We start from the raw sequence: 18,637 nt of genomic DNA on the forward strand, positions 1-18,637 counted from the left end.
ATTCATCTTTTTGTTTATTTTTAACCAGATGTTAATGAGGAGAAGGAAGATATACTTGAACCCTTTACAAAATCTTAAAAATGTTTTCATGTGTAGAATAGAAATATTTCTTGCTATTCAATAAAATGGGAGTCATCAGATGTTTCACCTCTTAGACCAGAGCTATTCAATAGTAAGATAGTGTGAACTAGATGTGTAATTTTAATCTAGTAGCCATATGAGAAAAAGTAAAAAGAAACACGTGAACTTAATTTTAGCAATATGTTTTATTTAACACAATGTGTCTATATTATTATCATTGCAACATGCAGTCAATAGAAGCAAATATTAGTGAGATATCTTATGTTCTGTTCTTCTTGGTCCTTGAAATTCAGCCTATATTTTGTACTTAGAATACATTGCAGTTTGAATTAGCCATATTTCAAGTGCTCAATAGCCAGATTTGGCTGGTAGTACTTTATTGAACAGTGTAGTTCTAGGCCTTCTTACTTACCAACAGTTTTAACTACATATAATTTCTGCACAGAAACTTCAGTTTTACTCACTAACATCTAATTTTAAAATAAGACTTAAGATGGTACATATTTAGGTTTTCTTTTAAAATGAAATGCTAGGGGACACCTGGATGCCTCAGTCAGTTGAGCATCTAACTCTTGATTTCAGCTGAAGTCATGATCCCAGGGTTGTGGGTTTGGAGCCCCGTGTTGGGCTCCATGCTAAGCATGGAGCCTGCTTGATAATTCACTCTGCCTCTTCTTCTGCCCCTCCCCCCATTCTCTAAATAAATTTAAAAATGAGATATTGGGCCAAATGTTTTTTGTTGCAGATTTATTCTGCTTTGTTTGTCCCTGATTGGTGGCAATGCTCTTTTAGATAGGTACATATTAAATGTTTGTATACTCTTCTTTATACTTCTCCTTTATTTGTTACTAGGCATCTTTGTCAGTATTATAATTTAATTCATATTGTTTAGGTATATCCTAAGAAACCATATGTCTTAAATATTCTTAAAATAATAACACAACTGAATTTTTCTAAAATTGGTATATTCAAGCTTGTAAAAAGTCCATTTTATTTAAGTAGGGAGTACATTGAAAATGTTTATAATGCATCCTGCTAGTTTTAAATGACAGAATTTAATGACACCATATATAGACTGAAAACACAAAAAAAAACTCTTTCCAGGTGGGTCTCCTGTATTTTCCTTTTGTCCAGGATAACAGAGAAGATAAAGACAATACTAAATAAATAATTTCATGGTGTGTACTAAAGCCACTCAATAAATAATGCAGTATTTAATGGAACATCTGACGACCAGAGGATTTTAATTTATTTTTATTTTTGTTTTTGTTTCCTACTCCCTCCTCTGTGAGGTATACTATCCAGAGCTTAAATTTTCTTGAAAGATGCCATATTTAAAATCTGAGCATTGTAAGCAAAATTAGCAGTGATAAAAAATTTACTGAAGGGATCCACAGGAAAACAACATTGTGGCAGGAATGTACATATTAGATTAGACGATATTTTTTATTCCATGTTGACTATCTTAGTATAAGTATGTAGTTTTAAACCCACGGAAATTGAAATTTTCTTGTTAAATTCTTCAAGGAAAAAATGAAAATCTTCCCCAATATATCCATTAAGTGAAAGAAAATATAGTTTTTTGATATCCCTAATTATTGCATATTCAGGGCAAAAGTGGTCAGGGTCATACTTGTGTCCACTAGAGTCCAGCCATGTGGTGCTAAAGATGGAGGCCTCCAGGGGCGCCTGGGTGGCTCAGTCGGTTGAGCGTTCCACTTCAGCTTAGGTCATGAGCTCGCGATTTGTGAGTTCGAACCCCATGTCAGGCTCTGTGCAGATAACTCAGAACCTGGAGCCTGCTTTGGATTCTGTGTCTCCCTCTGTCTCTCTGCCCCTCCCCCATTCCACCTCTCTCTCTCTCTCTCTCTCTCTCTCTCTCTCAAAAATAAGTAAACATTAAAAAAAGAAAAAAAAAAGATAGAGGCCTCCATAAACTGGCTAAGTTCAGAAGGATAATGGAGGGGCATAGATGGGCTGGGACACACAAAAGACACAGGACATTCCAGGCAATAACTGCCTTCCTCTTCTGATTCTGCCCAAATGACACTTTCTAGCTCACTAAAAAATATCAATAGGCAGATAGAAAACATCAAGGAGACGTATACCTCTAGGATAAGTTTCTAGATTAGAGATCCTGCTTCCGACTCACTGAATTGACCAGCCTCTGCCACTAAAGGACCAACTAGTCCAAATACTGAATTTAAAAATTGCTCACGTTCTCTATGATCTACCTGTGCATGCTCCCAACTCAAGTCAGGGAACAGCCTTTATTCTGCCAACCTGACATCAGTTACCTACAGCACCTAACCTTTAGTATCTTGGGTATCCTTTGTGGGTAGCAGGTGCTACAACTGTCTAGCACTGGCATCACCTTGCCTTCATATCCCAAAGCTCCTTATGCAAAAGAAGAGTTTTAGTATTCTGTTCTGTTGGGCAGCTGGGACCTCCCCTTCATTGGATTCCAGGGGAGAATAGCCATCAGCCTCTTCTTTGCTATGCTCCCACTATTTAATCCTGTCTGTTGGCACTAGTCTATTGTATTCTACTGTTTGCCCTCACTGCAACTACTTAACAACCTCTGTTATTTTAAAACAAAACCCCTCTGATTATAAACATTTCCCGGGATGTTAAATCCAAACTTCAGCTTTCAAAGGGATGCTTTATATCTACAAAGAACTCTAAGGAAAACATAAGAAAAAGCCACATTGGGTCTCCAGTGAAGCCAATCTTGAGGTTAACAACAGTAGACTCTCCTTTACATTCATAATGATATATGGACAGAGCTTCTCCCAACTCTGGAGACTCTGATTCTATGAGTACACATTATTCCCTTCATGATCGGGACTGGAGCTTGTGTACAACCATGTTTCTAAATAGACTTGCAAGTAAAAACATTAAAATATTTCAGTACAAGTAGTACACTTTCCAACAAGAAAAAGGAATATTCCCATTATCTTAATAAACAGAACAACCTTTTTTTGTTTGACAGTCTGAAGTGTCTATGTGTTATGAACTGACTGTACAAGGCAGAAAAGAGCAGTGTCCCACACTGAATTCTTGCAGTGTGCTAATGCTTTGATTTCCTTCCCAAAACTGATGGGACTCAATTTCTAAAAGCATACCTAGATTATTATACATGATATGGAGACCACTGATTTAATTCAGATATGTTTCTTTGGTGCCCATCACCAAACTCTCTGGAGGCATTAATAAATAGCTGGGGAACGGACCTTTCCACGTGCTCACACTGGCTTCAGTGGCTCTCCTGAGCTCTGGGCAAGTTGGTCAGCGTCTGAAGGGGCAGCCTGAATTCTGCTGGGAGCATGGTGCAAATAATGGGTAGATGTAATGCTCATGGGAAGACTACACTTGCTTGAAATGAAGTAGTGAAAAGGTAGTTCCATAGCACTTGCACCCAGACTACTTACAGTGACCTAGTAATTAAACTTGTACAGCTCACCGACCAGAAAAGATTGACCGTGGGTGGTATCATTACATGACAATGGAGCATCCAGCCACCCTGGCTTTCTCTTTGTGCAACAACAGTATGTCCCTTCTTCTACACACCCCTCTCTTCCACCATCTATTGATGCTTCTTTGGTTTTCTTGGCAGTTTCCTCAGTGTATTGTGCTTGAAAGGTATGAGAGGAAAACGGAAAAACACAAAACAGTTGACTTTATTCCTTTCTCTTGTTTACTCTAAAAAAAAGTAAAGTCATAAAGATGTCATATAACTCTTAATTTTATGGTCCTTTAATTGTCACCTCTCAGCCAAAAAGAAACAGTCATTAATATGCTCTCCACATCACAAATCCAAAGTTTTTAGGAACTGTACATGTAAAAGCCAAGTTCATTTCCGTTTTGCTCATTACTGGACTCTGGAGATTTCCTTTTTCTTTTTTGGTGTATAGGTTATGTCACTTTCATGTGTCCAGACCATAAATCAGATCTCCTTCAGGGGGACTGCTCAGGTAATGGCATTAGTCAGTGAAGGTTCTCAAGAAACGGACTGATCAGATTGTTACTCTTAAAATAGTTAAAGGAAACAACTCTAATTTCAAATATTTGCATTGATTTGTATGAAAATGTGTGTGTTTATTTTGCAGGATACTGGTTTAGAAACAGGACTGTCATTTTAGCTAAACCTACTTTTAGTGGATATGAAATTGTTGCTTTTTTTTAGTTGAAGGGATAAACTTTCCTCACGTGAAGTACTTTTTTGCTGCTCTGATGCTGTTCATCTAGTCTGTTTTTTGCTCCAAACTGGGCCTTGCCTTCCAATTCTTCATCACACATAAGGGTATGTCTGACTCCAAATAGAATCAATCGATGATCAGCTTAGATGGTAAGATCTGAAATTACAAGTTTAGAGTAGGAGGGAGTACCATCCCTGGTACTCTGGTCAAATGGCACCCAAGACTGGCACAGATGTCACAGGGAGGATGCTGTTTAGCTTACCTCGCACACCGGTTTCTGGCAGCCTACAGTCACGGCTCCGCCTCCATTCATATGTCCTTAAGAAAAACAAGTATAGATTCGTTGCTTACTCTGAGTAGGTATTTATGGAATAAGCCGTATGTAATGACACAGAATCAGTTAAACATACATTTTTTTTCTCTTTTTATGCACTACTTGACATCAAAAGCAAAAAGAGGTAAGTTGGCTATAAACCTGTAGGTGAACCTCATTTTCTTTAATAGATTTATTCTTGAGTAGCTTTGCTTCAAACAAGTTTCCATAAGTCAAATACTTTTACATTAGGAAGCTTGTCATTGTAAATCCTTATTCTTTGATAAATGAATAAGCACCTTCTGTAAACCTGGATTTTAAAAATATTTAATATTTAAAGATACTGCTTTTCCTTTAACCGAGTCATACTTAGGATTTAATTTGCTTGTGAGGACATAGTGCATTTTGTAACACTTGGTTTAGTTTGGGGGTTTCTGAATTGTTTCCCCCCCAAAATATGGATTACATCAGTATTTCTTCTTTTCTAAGAAAAGTGAAAAAAAGCCAAGAAACAACTGACATTGGTGAACATCTATAATTTTCAGATCCATCGCTTTACAGAAGAGGATGCCCTGAACCTCTCAGAATATTTTCTAGTGTTGATTTTTTTATGATGAAAAAACATTAAATAAGAAAATCAAACACATTTCACTGAGTGGTGTCTCATATATTTTTCTTTTCGGGATATATTTTTAAAATTGATCTTTTTGGTGGGTTTTCGGTGGTAGTTTGTTTAACTTATTTCTCTCTTGTGTCTTTTTGGTGATGAATTAATTCTGACATTTCAAAGGTATAGCTGGTCTTCATCTGCTACGTGCTATTATTCACTTTGCTGAATGAGAACAGACCCATCATACCACCTTGAGTTAACTCTGCCAGCTAACATTGTCCTTGGGAAGGTCATTTCTGAACAAAAGGCTGTTTTCCAAAAGGTGTCTAATTGGTGTAAGAATCTGGTAGCAAAATGTACTTTTACCTCTTGGTGCCACTGTATTTCATCCCCCTCCCCTCCTTTATCTTCTGTCCTTCCCACCATAGGAGTTGATTACACATGTGTTCATGGTTTCATTATACATTGTTCAGGAGCAGAAGGCTGACTATACTGCAGGGCGTTTTTATATTTCTCTTTCGCAAGGTTTGAAATAAAAAACAGATTGTGAATATTGCTTTGTTTTATCAGCTAGTTATATGATATCCATGAGGACAGCAGATGGAAAGCTGGGTGAAAGTTTTTGTTTAATCTATGATGACTGAAAGGTCTAAAGATGCTCCCTCTTCTTCGCAAGTCATGCTCTGATTCTACATCATTGAAGACAATTTTAATGCTTGTCACCAAAATGTGATAAACTATATGCAGTTGTCATTTGTATGAAGGTGGAGCCAGTTTAAAGATGTTATCGGGTCATATGTTTGCATTGTCTATATTGAATTTTTTCTATGTATTTCAACAATTCTGTCTTTACTGTTCTCTGGAAAATTTTAATGAATAATGATTGTTTCTATCAAGGGTATAAACATGTCATGGAATTTGCTGTGTTAAACACTGATGGAAAGATAAGGCTGAAGTGTCTGGTGACATGAATTAGCAGATTACACTCCTGAGTAGTCAGAAATAAGGCTATTGTCCTATCGGTGGATACTTTCAGAGAAACTAATGTATTAACAGGATATGTTGTATGTTTAGCAAACAGGGATGAGATAGCCAACTCTATGTGTTTGATTATAAAATGCTAAAAGTTGATTCACAGCTATCCATTTTTATTAGTGTCAATGTACCTTTAAGTTCATCATTAGACTTTTACAAATATTTCAACTTTTCTTAATTACTGTTTATATTTATGTCAATGTTTCTATTTCATGCTCTCCTTATTATTTTTCTTTATATAATGTTTCTACTTTAAATATTTCTTTTTTTTCCCTAAATATTCTGTATGTCTGTTTTTTTCAGTTTATGTGTATAGGCATCCATAGGACTATTTAAGCGTTCAAGCCGTTACTATTAGGAGAATGTATTTTGATGCTTCTTTCCATGAACTTTTCTGTTAATTCACTAACACACTATTAATCATTTTGTAGATTTAGTGAGGAATAATTTAGTATTGATGTTATTTGGCACACTTTAAATAATGGCACTTAAAAATTATTTTCAAGATTTATACATCCAAGTTTTACAATTATCAAAGGACAATAATTAATCACCCAGTATCACTAAATTAGCTCTAAAACCTCTATCAGATAGTATTTCCTCCTTCTTACTTCTTTCATTAGAAAGATGATGACAGGAATGCCTAATTATAAACTCTCCCCTCTTCAAGTGGATCCATCAGACAATGCATTAATGAAGTACTAATAAAGAAACAAATCCAAGAATCCTTTAGGGAAGATGAAATCAGTATATTAACAAGGATTTTTTCACCACATGCATCCCCAAGCAAACTATTGTGGGGAAACGAAGAATTATAAGAATGATAAGACAGTGTTCTCTCTCTCTGAACCACGTAGAGTGACCAAGGAGATTAGACATACTTCAAGGACAGCAGTGGTCAAAGCTGTATACAAAAGGAGTTTAGGGGAAGCAAATGCTTCCCCCTGGGTGGTCAGGAATAAAAACAAAACTTGTTATTTCTGAATGGTCCAAGAGAAGAGCATTTCAGATGAATGTCATGATAGGGGCAAAAAAAAAAAAAAAAAAAAAAAAAAACCCAAAAGAATCATTGTCAAGATGATTTCATCATATGGTCTATCTTGGCTTTTTAAATTTTACTGTTGTCAAAGGCATTTACTTAGTTACTTCAAGCTGAAAACCTCAAGGTCATCTTGACTTCTCCCCATGGTGTTCCTCATGTGTAATCAATGACAATTCCTGTCCATAGACCTGGGCTATATGCTTTCACAGACATTCTCTCACCTGGTCTGCAAAGTTGTATTTAATGTCCTCACTTAACAGAGAAACTGAGGCTCAGAACAGTTAAGTCACTTCTTCGGTGTCCCTCAGCTACTGTCTGGTGGAGTAGGATCTAACCACAAAGGTCTTTCTGATGGACTTTAAATCTCATGCTGAAATGGAGGAAAGTTGAGGAGCACAGGGGAGAGAGAATGGAGAATGAAGAGGAAGGCAAGGAGACCACAGAATTGCTGCAGAATATCATTGGCAGATGGAAGTAAATTATCATGATTTACCCATTATCCATTCCCAAGGATTGTTGCGTAAGGCCCTCACTTAAGACCTGGCTGTAGGCATAAGTATGACAGTAACTAATCATGAGGAGCATCTTTGTGCTGTTATCTGCAAATATCCAGAATTCCTGTGTTTGGGAGGCTTTTCTTTAATAATTATGCAATTTTTCTAGAAACTTGTATTCTAGAAAATACTCAGATATCATATTCTGTCATCGGTTTAGTTTTCGCCAATACCACTGATTTGACCACTTTGGCATTTAAAATGCTTTTTTGCTAAGAAGAAAGTCTTCAGAAATTCGAGTACAGATGTTCATTTAGAATTTGTGCTTCTGGCCTTTTGTATATGTCTTTTTCCCTGAGTTTCCTTGAATTAAACCTTATTTATTTGTCCCAACTCTTAGACTGTTTAGAGTTTGGAAAAGTTTAAGTTCTCAGTTTACTTAGACTAGAGAAGTACTGGTGACAGAGTAAGAGAGAAGAATAGGGGTGCTAACTGCTTCCACTTTGGAGCAACTACAGAGGCTCCATATTAGTTTGCTAGGGCTACCATAACAAAAGACCATAGACTGAGGGGCTTACACAATATACATTTATTTATTCATCGTTCTGGAAGCTAGAAGGCCAAGATCAAGGTTGGGCAGGATTTGTTTCTCTGGAGGCCTCTCCCTCCCCCTGGCATGTAGATGGCCACCTTCTATTCACATGGCCTGTGTGAGCCCATCCCTGGTGTCTCTGTGTTCTCTGTCTCCCAATCCCTTCTCTTCATAAGGCCATCAATCAGATTGGATTAGAGCTGACCCTAACACAGCAGCATTTTCACTTAATGACCTCTTTAAAGATCCTGTTTCCAAATATACAGTAGTTACATTCTGAGGTAGTGGTAGGGCTTCCAACATATGAATTTGGGGTGACAAAATTTAGTCCATTACAGATCCATGTGGCATTCCACTGGGCTTCTGTTCTCACTGTGCTTCCCTCTGCAAGGGTGCAAAGAACATCACTTGAACCTTTCTGATCCTCAGCGTCCTGATATCTAAAATGAGGACCATGACAACCAAACTCAACTGAGTTTTGTGAGCCCAAAAAAGCTTTTGTTCACTATAAAAATCTTACGGAAGGTACCCATGCACAAACTCCTTAACCTCCCTAGGCCTCAGTTTCTTGTTTGCAAAATAAAAATAAATCCAATCTCTTTTAAGGTTTTTTAGGGATTAAAGAACTGTTGCATGCAAAATGCTTAGCCTAATGTCTGCAAATACACAGTACTTACTGAATGTTCCATGTTACCATTATTTCTCATCCTTTCCTCTTCCTTCTGCATTCCTTCTGCCTACTCTTCCTTTTCTGTCATGGCCCAAATCCCAATTAGTGACTAGTTTGGAAGCATATGGCCAGGTGTGTGGAAAGAAGAACGAGGGATATCCTTTCATCTCTCATAAGGGCACAAAAGAGGATGTCTCTATGTTTTGATCATTAACTAAGGAGCTATTTTAGGACAATCTATAACTATCTCTGTTGACCTTCTGTTTAATAACTTTCATCGTTAAACATTTTTTTTCTACTGTTAATCATCTGTCCTCATTGAAAGGTCCTTAATGAATATTGACCATTTACTCCAAGTAGGTAAGATTTTTGTTCCAAAGTGATATCCATTTGAAAATAACAGTAATATCATTATTTATGACAGCAGTTGTTTAAGTGGGTAAATTTAATTACTGAGCCCATCTTTCTTTAACAGTCTTGGAAATAGTACATCAAGTAGACAAAGTGATTAACTGTCTCACCAAGAGGCATGTTTGCATTTGTATCATGATTTTCATTTTCCCTGCCATTTTTGAAGTATGTGAGTTGCCATTTGTAAATGAGAAGGGGAAAAAAAAGGAAAGCACACATACTATTCCTTCCCACTTTTCTTGTCAGAGGAAAGATGCTAAAAATATCATGGTCTTATGAAAGATGAGGAAAATGTGCTCAGGGAGAATATGGAAGTGAGAAGGTGAGTTCCTAGATGAGTCAGAGAAAGAAATGTGGAAATAGAATTTTTATATAATGGAAAAGAAAGATATTTCTCTGATCTGTAGACCAACAACCTTGAGGCTGATTCTAGGGAAATTTCTGGAAGCTGATGGGTTTCATATGCTCAGTATAGAATAGGGATCACTAACAGCCAGCATGAGTTCATCAAGAATGACTTATGCTAGACTTATTTTCATTCTCTATCTTGTAAGATCAGGAAGAGTGGTAATATAATATACCTGAATTTTGGCAAACAACTGACCAGGTATTTTATAATGTTTTTTAGGATAGAAAAATTCTAGATGATGTAATTGTTTAGGTCCGTAACTGGTTGAAAGACATCTTCAAAGGGCCCAAATTCATAGATTGGTATTCATGACGTAAGGTCTCTACTTAGCCTGACCCCATTATTGGTTACTAATCTTGGATAAAGATGAAGATATCAAGGTCATGATTATCACATTTTCTAATTTGAGGGAGAAATAACAGGGAGAGGACGTTACTATACTAGATGACAGAATAGGATCTAAAAGATGCATCAGGTAGAAAAAGGTGAGACGTACTGGAGATAAACATAAAATTAAAAGTATGTGAAGGGCACTTGGCCGGCTCAGTCGGAGGAGCGTGCAACTGATTTATCTCAGGGTCATGAATTCAAGCCCTATGTAGAACTCACTTAAATAAAACTTTTTTAAAAAGCACATGAAATATTGCATTGGGATTCCAGACACCCCAAGTACAAGTTGGAGGAAGCATAACTGGATGGCACCCTCTGTAGGCAAAGTGAGCTCATATGAAACAGTGTGACACATCAGCCGGAAAAAAAAAAAAAAAAAAAAAAAATCCATGCAGGTTTCTGCTCTTTGAATAGAATCAGGGTATCTCAAATGAGGCAAGACTGCCAGCCCACCCCACCAATCACATCTTATCCCACAGGATTTCCTTTCTGAACACCTCACTTTTAGAAGATTGTTGCATAAACTGGAACATGGTCAGAGAGCAAGGAGGCGAGTGAGGGAAGTCAAAATTGGGTCCTGTGAAGAGGAATTTGCATTATTTGGCCCGAGGAAACCTCAGGGGACAGGGAATTTTCATAGGAAGATGTGTAGCACCTGGCGGAGTCTGTGGTCATAAGGGAAGGAGATGCGGTATGGAAAATAAGAGCTCATGAAACAATAGGGATGCATCAGTTCTCAGGTCTGGAACCCCAGGGGTGGGGAAGGCTGGCCACTCCGTAGGGGACCATTTGCCACAAAGAGCTGCTGCTAGGCTTCCCGCAGAGCATCTGGCACCAAGGAAGCTGTCCCTGCAGCCGCAGGGTCCTCACCCTCTCACCACTGCCTGCTGAGCCCAGTGTGGAGCCAAAACACAGAGGCTCTCCCTCCCTCCCCAAACAGCCACCAGGAGGCTCATGGGACCTTCTAAGGCATTGACTTTTTAAAAAATTGGTTCATATTTCTAAGTTGCATTAGGAAGTTTAAAAGTAATAGAAGCCAGAGGAAAACCCTATAACCAGACTTTCTCTCCCTAATCGTTAATTTACAGAAATTGCATATCATCTCCATTCTTGCACCCTTGATCTTGCTTTGTGTTTTGAGGGAATTGGTTGCCTTCAAATTACTATGTCAACTATCTGGTGAAGTTCTTATTTTTTTAACTTTTTTTTAAATGTGAATTTATTTTTGAGAGACAGAGGGAGAGAGAGAGAGAGGGAGAGAGAGAGAGAGGGAGAGAGAGAGCATGAGTGAGGGAGGGGCAGAGAGAGAAGGAGACACAGGATCTGAAGCAGGCTCCAGGCTCCAAGCTGTCAGCACAGAACCTAACAAGGGGCTCGAACTCACAAACCAAGAGACTAGGACCTGAGCCAAAGTCAGCCACTTAACCGACTGAGCCATCCAGGTGTCCCTGGTGAAGTTCTTATTTATGTTTCTTTGACTCTATGACCCCGATATTTTCTAGAGGTAGCTAGTGTCAATTTGAGAAACAGAGTCGTGAGTAGAAAATAGGCCTCAGCATCAGAAAAGTCTGCCTGTTTTAAATACTTGCTCTGCCACTTTCTACCTGTGTGACGGTGAGCAAGTTAATATATATGGTGATCGTGTATTAATTTAATCAGTGAATGTTTGTGGAACACCTACTATGATGTCAGTTCTGTATTTGTTGCTAGTGCATGAAAAATGTTAAAGGCAAAAAATAGCCTCAGGGTATATGAGATTCTGATATCGTTCCCATATATCAAAAATACTCATTTTCTTATGGCAGGAATAGTGAAAATAATACCTCCAGAGTGTTGCTAAGACTTAAAACAGATAATTAATATAAAGTTCCTAAGAGAAATTACATCATGTTGATTCAGCGAATAATTTCCTTTCTTCTTTCTCCTTCCTTTTTTTTTTTTAACTTCCTTTCTAGTCGGCTTTGTTTATGGAGGAATGTCATACAAGGATAGTCTTTATGTGTATACCAGTATAGATCTGTCAATGCTTTAAGCTATAATATCCCTTATTCATCTGCCCTTGAGGTACTAACAATCTCTTGAATATGCTATGACGTGTCTCAGGCCTGTGACCTTATGAACATACAGTGTTATCTAGTTCAGTTCTGAACATTTCAAATACTTTAATTTTGTGATAAAAGATTTTATTACTATTAGTAGACACCATAAACCATTTATAGTTGCTAAGAAGTGCTTTGGCTAACTCATCATTTTAGGCATCAGCCTAGATGTTACAACCTCCAGGAAGCATTTTGTGACCATTTAGACTCAGTTAAGTATTTCTGCTCTGAGATTCCTACATTTTCCTATCCTGGAAAGCAATGCACTGATTTGTGTGCAAATGCAATTCAGCCTTTGGCTTATACAATCCTGGATTCAAATCCAGCTCCACCTCTTGGTGGACTTTGGCTAGTTACTTAACCTAAGTCCTCCTTTCCTCATCCATCAACTGTGATTAATAAAACAGGATTACAGGAGAGCATGCATGTTAGGTGCCTACCCAGTGCCTGGCACATGGTAAGCAATGAATAAGTGCTGGGTGGTTATCATCATCACCATCATCATCATCACCATCACCATCACCATCACCACCGGCATCATGACACTTACTGTAATTGCTGGTTGAATATGCTTGTTTTACCCAATGGGCCAGGGACCATATCTTCTCTGTTTTCCTTTTGTCCCCAATGCCTAACAGATTTGAACACATACTCAGAGTTTAGTAACTTGATTGTTGAATGGTTGTGATGAGCTCAGGTGACAGTAGTGACTCCTGGAGTACTTTAATATATCCTGCGTGAGTCACATAATTGTCATCTTTTATGCCCTCAAAAGTAAAGGGATTTTCCCAGTCCCCAACCCACCCACTTCATTTTACAAAGTACATGCTAGTACACATCCCACTGTTCAGCTGGGCTAGATGTATATGTAACTGGAAGGCTGTCAACCCAATAAGAGAGTTTAAAAAAAAATTTTTTTAATGCTTATTTATATTTGAGAAAGAGAGAGAAAGAGACAGTGCACAAGTGGGGGAGGGGCAGAGAGAGATGGAGGCAGAATTGGAAGCAGGCTCTAGGTTCTGAACTGTCAGCACAGAGCCCAATGCGGGGCTCGAACCCATGAGCCATGAGATCATGACCTGAGCTGAAGTCAGACGCTCAACCGACTGAACCACCCAGGTGTCCTGAGAAGAAAGTTTTAGAAGGCAAGTCAGAGCAATATGGCTGTTTTTCAAATTTTATTTTTCCATCTATCACCATATTATTTGTGGAATTTGCTTTTTAACCTTTAAGGACAACACTTGCTAACTACTTATAAATAACAAGTGCAAAGTAGTAATGATAATGAGCCCAGAGGTGAGGTTGCTACTAAAGTAGAAAAAACTGATACTACAAGTGTAAGGAATATCCACCACTTGTTAAACAATTCATTAAGGGAATACACTGTGGTCCTGCTCATCTGCTTGCTAAATTTTATCACAGAGCATATTTTGAATGAATAATAATTTGTAACTACCTTAGCAAAAAATATTTCTATTGTAAGGGAGAAATAGGAAAAAAATTAGACCATGTAAACGCTCAAATTAATTCTAAGGCTTGTCATTCCACAGAGGCCAAAATTTTTTAAAAGAAGAGCTTTACCTCCCTGGAAATGGAAGACATAGGGCCAAATTCCAGAGTGGTTTTCCCAGTGTTCACTTTCATTTCCATCCATTGTATTTACCCAAATACACCATAGGAGGGCAGCGTTCTCCTGGTTAACTTAAAACTGCTGATCGTATCAAAATCATTATCTGAATTAGCCCAAGACATCCCTAAATTATCACTTAGATCAGAAAGCTGTTGGAAAAGATAAAAGGAGCATGAAGGAATTCATCCTTTAAGACTCTGAGTTTCTACAAAAGGGAATCATTTGTTAATCAAGCTGCAAAATGAGAAGACAAAGTTAAAGGAAAGAAAAAATAATTCTCCAAAGTGGAGAAAATGGAAATATTTGTTACATTTGAAAGACTTTTACTAACTATGATAATCTGAACACAAGCTACTCAGTGAGAATCAGATCTCATTCTTATTAGTAAGCAATAATTAATAAGCTATTCTGCAACAAAGACCACCCGTGAAAGGCTCCCTTCAGTAATGATGTTCCCTTGAATGAACTCAAATCAGGCCTGTCTACTTAGCATCACAGACAGCTTTAGTGTGGTTTCAATGTTGTAAGCAAAAGCATCAGCAGTTTTCACAAATTTTGGTATTCTGGAATTATATAAGCAGGTTTTGCTGTATTGAGAACATACTGGCTTTAGAACAAGTGATACTTAGACACAAGCCTGTAAATGGAAATTTCAGTGAAGCCTCAATAATTCAAGACTATAAATCATGATTTTATAATTTGGCTTAAATATTATCTTTATAACGTATAAGGAAAGAGGTTTGCTAAGCAAATCCATGGTCTAAGCAGTTAGCAAAAGGACATGCTGCAATTATTTGAGAATAATTGAATTTTCAAGTCTAACTCTAATTTTGACTTTTTTGCAAAATCTTTTTGCAGAAATATGACACATGCATTTCTAACTAACTTCTCAGGTGACAGTCAGTCTGGTGCTAATAAACAGACTATTCTTTGATTATTTTAGAACACCCAGTACACGGTGGGAGTAGATGATTAACATAACTGATCAGCTAACACATGGAGTTTCACTAGCTAGCATTTTGCCAACCTAGTGTGAGTAATATTATGTGACTTTAAAATGGCAAAAATATAACAAAAGTGATTCCCCCATTCATGTTATCTTTCTCTATCAGTCCAAGTTACTAACAATTAGCTATTGTAATGAACATTCTAATATTTCGGCTAGCAGTTCTTGCTTTTGATTAATAACATTATCAGAAAACTGTAAAGATGACTCCTTTCTCTGATATCTTCTTAATTATGGAAAATATTGTATTGCATGCTTTTCTCAATGTACCTATGGGATTGACAATATGCCCATGTGTTCTGACAATAAAGGCAGTTATCTGAATGTATCCCATTTTGGAAAAGCAGACCTAGGTGCAAAACATGCAACTACCATCAAGTTCAGAACTTGAAGATCTTTCATTATATTAATAGGTCCCTTATTTTTGGATGTGTCCAGATACCAAATATGAATGGCCACATATGTTCAAAAGTACTTGAGAAATCTCACTAATTGTGAGATTAATTGTGAGACTAATTGTGTCACTAATTTTTTAATACTGTATTTAAATAAGAAAAACATCTTGTCTTTTCTATTGGCATCATTCAGGGGGGAACAAAGCTTAATCCAGATGTTTCAATGAGAATGCACATTCCTCACTAAATCTCTCAGGCAACTGCTTTAGTTACTGTTACTAACACGATGCTCCGTCATCTCTTTGTATACATGTCTAATTTATCAGTTTCTTGTAGATTGTCAGCAGCCTGCTGCCTCCGTACCGCCACAGTGCTCACAACTAGCCGGGAGGCAAGACTGCCCAACTGTCAGGTAAATTTGGATGTCATTTCTCTTCTCACCCAGCTGCATGTCAGATCCATGGATCCCAAGCTCTCCTTTCTAACACCATAATTTCCTATCCATGATTATATTTGCTACATTGTATCTCAAATATGGGCTACGCTAACATACACTGGATACCTGAAGTCCACGTGTACCCGATGGAAATACAAGAGAGCTAGAGTTTATTTTACTGGCTGCCAGTGGGTAGACTAAGGGCTGCCTTCAGCTCCCTTGTGTGAGTAAATAGTTGAATTAGTCCAGTGGTTCATTACCTTCCCAAATATAAAACCTGAATTGTTAGGATGTTTGCCCTACTTTTTCTTTTGCTTGTCTTCTGTCCTTAGAATATAGTTCTCAGGCAAAAAAAGCAAGAAGAATAGAAAGCATATCTCATGTCTGTGGCAAGATAACTTTATGAAAATGTTTCTCTTTTTTCTCCACCCACCATCCTCATTAAAACTGAATTTGAAAGCTGGAGAATAACTTACAATTGGCATTTAAAATGAATATTTGCAGTGATAGTGCCCTTTATGTGAGATTAACTGAAGAATTTTAAAGACAGCTTTACATACTCCCTGGACACTAAGTTGGAGAGTTTGCTGACGACTTCTGTTCCAATGAAAGCTTTACAAATCCATCATGAATTTACCTCCATGTGGCTGCACTCCCACTCAGCATCAGAGCGCCCCCCTCAAGACCTCACATTCTTGTGGAATACTTCTTCTCAGTTACTTGGCCTCTGATGGTGCCAAGTTTTTGTAGTCTGGTGCCGCTTGTATAGTCTACTTATTGTTCTTTCCGGATTTTAATTTGTGCTTTGCTCTTCTACCAGGGCAAGGCTGGTTTTGAGCAGGGGCAGGTCTAATTGTATTTCTACATATGTCAGAACTAGATATCAGTAGCTGGCTGCCCGTGGCCATGGGTTAGAGCCAGGAGGACTGGGGAGCCATAAGTGCTCCCCAGAAATACAGTGGCAGCCAAAGCCCCCATGTGACTTGGTCTCCAGGTGGTTGTCCAGCAAACTGTAGAAGTGAGACGGGGAGTTAGCAGGAAACGGTGCACGATTAAATAGGCCCCAAGCCAGTATCTCCTGATTGATGTCTAGTCTGCCAACAGGATTCCAGCAACAGGATTTTTACTTTAGAAATGTTCTTTGCTAACATATAAATGCCATTTTATTACAGCAGCCAACTGTAGAGTCACTTTAATTGTGTAAGTAATTGAATATAATTATAAATGTTCACACCCAACCTAGCGGGACTCTGTGTGGAGTGCTGAAGGGGTCTTAACCCGCAGTCCATTCTCCACCGGGCATCCCCACCGCTCCACCGATGTTCAGCACCTGTTGATTACAGGAATGAGTGAATGAGCTCTGGAGGCAGATAGTTTGAGTTTAAATCCTACCCCTACCACCTGCTAGTTGTGTAATTGTGGAAAGTTGCTTTTGCTGGCTCAGCTTCTGTGTGTGTCTGTTGTTGTTTTGTTTGTTTGTTTTTTTCCACTTATCAAGTAAGGAAGAAAATAGTTTTGAGGGATTCTGTGAAGCACAGGCCTGATGCACACCCAGTGTGCTCTCGATATCTATTACCACTACTAACCATTCTCAGTACCTAAATGTTCCTCAAGGCAAAGGCCTATGGTCTCTTTCATAACTTCTCTAATTTGCTTGTGGAAAGTGCGAGGAAGCCCACGTCTTGTTTATTTATTTTTTTTAATTTGTTTTAATTTACATCCAAGTTAGTTGGCATATAGTACAGTAATGATTTCAGGAGTAGAATCCAGTGATTGATCTCCTACGTAGGAGAAGTCTACTTCTTTAAGTGTTTCAAATGGGTAAGGAATGGAAAGGCTAGTGGTGAAATTTTTTACATTGAATTTTATTTCACCTTCCTTTCTTTTTCTTAGGAACCAGTTTGACTAAATGGTTACCTGCCCCAGTTCCGTATCTTCTGAGTGTACAGAATTTAGGTTGTTTGCTACACCCTCACAGGGATTATTTCCTTTAAAGAAAAGCAACTTAATGAATTACAGATGTTTCCAGTTTCTACCCATGTGAATGCAGCATGGTCCAAGCTTCCGCTGTCCCTTATTGTGGTCCACACAGAGAAATGATAAAGTACATACAGACCTGAAAGACTGTCCTTTTCAGAGTCACCGAGATTATGATCGTCTTCCTTCCCACCCACACCTGCTGCCAAATAGCTTGAATTTGATGCCCTCACTGCTCTTTTCACTTCTTTCTGGCAAGAAAAGTTAACAGCCAACGTTTGAATTCTTACCATGTACCTGACATGTGTTCAGTTCTTTACAGTTTTTAATCATTACAACCCCCGAAGGTAGGCACAGTTACCCCACCCATTTTTAAAACAGGACACTGAGGAGGAGGAGGAGGTCACATGACTTCTCTGGGGTCACCCATCCTGGAAGCAGTTGAGCCCAACGAGTCTGGCACCCATGGTCCCACCACTACAGTACACACCAATGTGCTGCCAGGAGATGCTCACCGACTTTAATTCTGCTGTGATGAGCATAGAGAGCATTTAAATCACCCATGTTGATGCTTTATCCCTGCCTGGAAAAGGAATGTTCATTTCATAGAAACATGAGAAATGAAACACACTAACAGTGTTGAGTAACCATACATCAGTGTTCTCTATCTCTGTTTCTCACAATGAAAATTATCTTATACTTCCTTCAGCTTACATAGGTGTTCAAATAACTTTTTGGGCATATGGTTTTGAATACATGAGCATTTTCCTCCTATTTTTCATATATGCTTTCTACAGACTGATTCCATTATAGAGCTAAGTTATTGAAATTGTTTATAGATGATAGAT

The 18,637-nt window shown here is 38.1% G+C and overlaps 1 protein-coding gene across 5 annotated transcripts in view; it reads left to right on the plus strand.

The window, feature by feature from the left end:
* Window positions 1–18,637, plus strand: part of BICD1 (BICD cargo adaptor 1) — a 244,967-nt gene that overhangs the window by 223,190 nt on the left and 3,140 nt on the right. For 3 of the 5 annotated variants that reach the window (XM_042992078.1, XM_042992081.1, XM_042992082.1), the window contains one exon: window positions 15,703–15,788. The exons of 1 other annotated variant lie outside the window; for it this stretch is intronic. In XM_042992078.1, coding sequence (XP_042848012.1) covers window positions 15,703–15,788 — 86 coding nt within the window. Of the gene's footprint in view, window positions 1–4,729; window positions 4,739–15,702; window positions 15,789–18,637 lie in introns of all 5 variants that reach the window. One more of the 5 variants, XM_042992083.1, reaches the window with a different exon arrangement.

This window comes from Panthera tigris, chromosome B4, assembly GCF_018350195.1.
Source record: "Panthera tigris isolate Pti1 chromosome B4, P.tigris_Pti1_mat1.1, whole genome shotgun sequence".
Taxonomy (NCBI): Eukaryota; Metazoa; Chordata; class Mammalia; order Carnivora; family Felidae; genus Panthera; species Panthera tigris.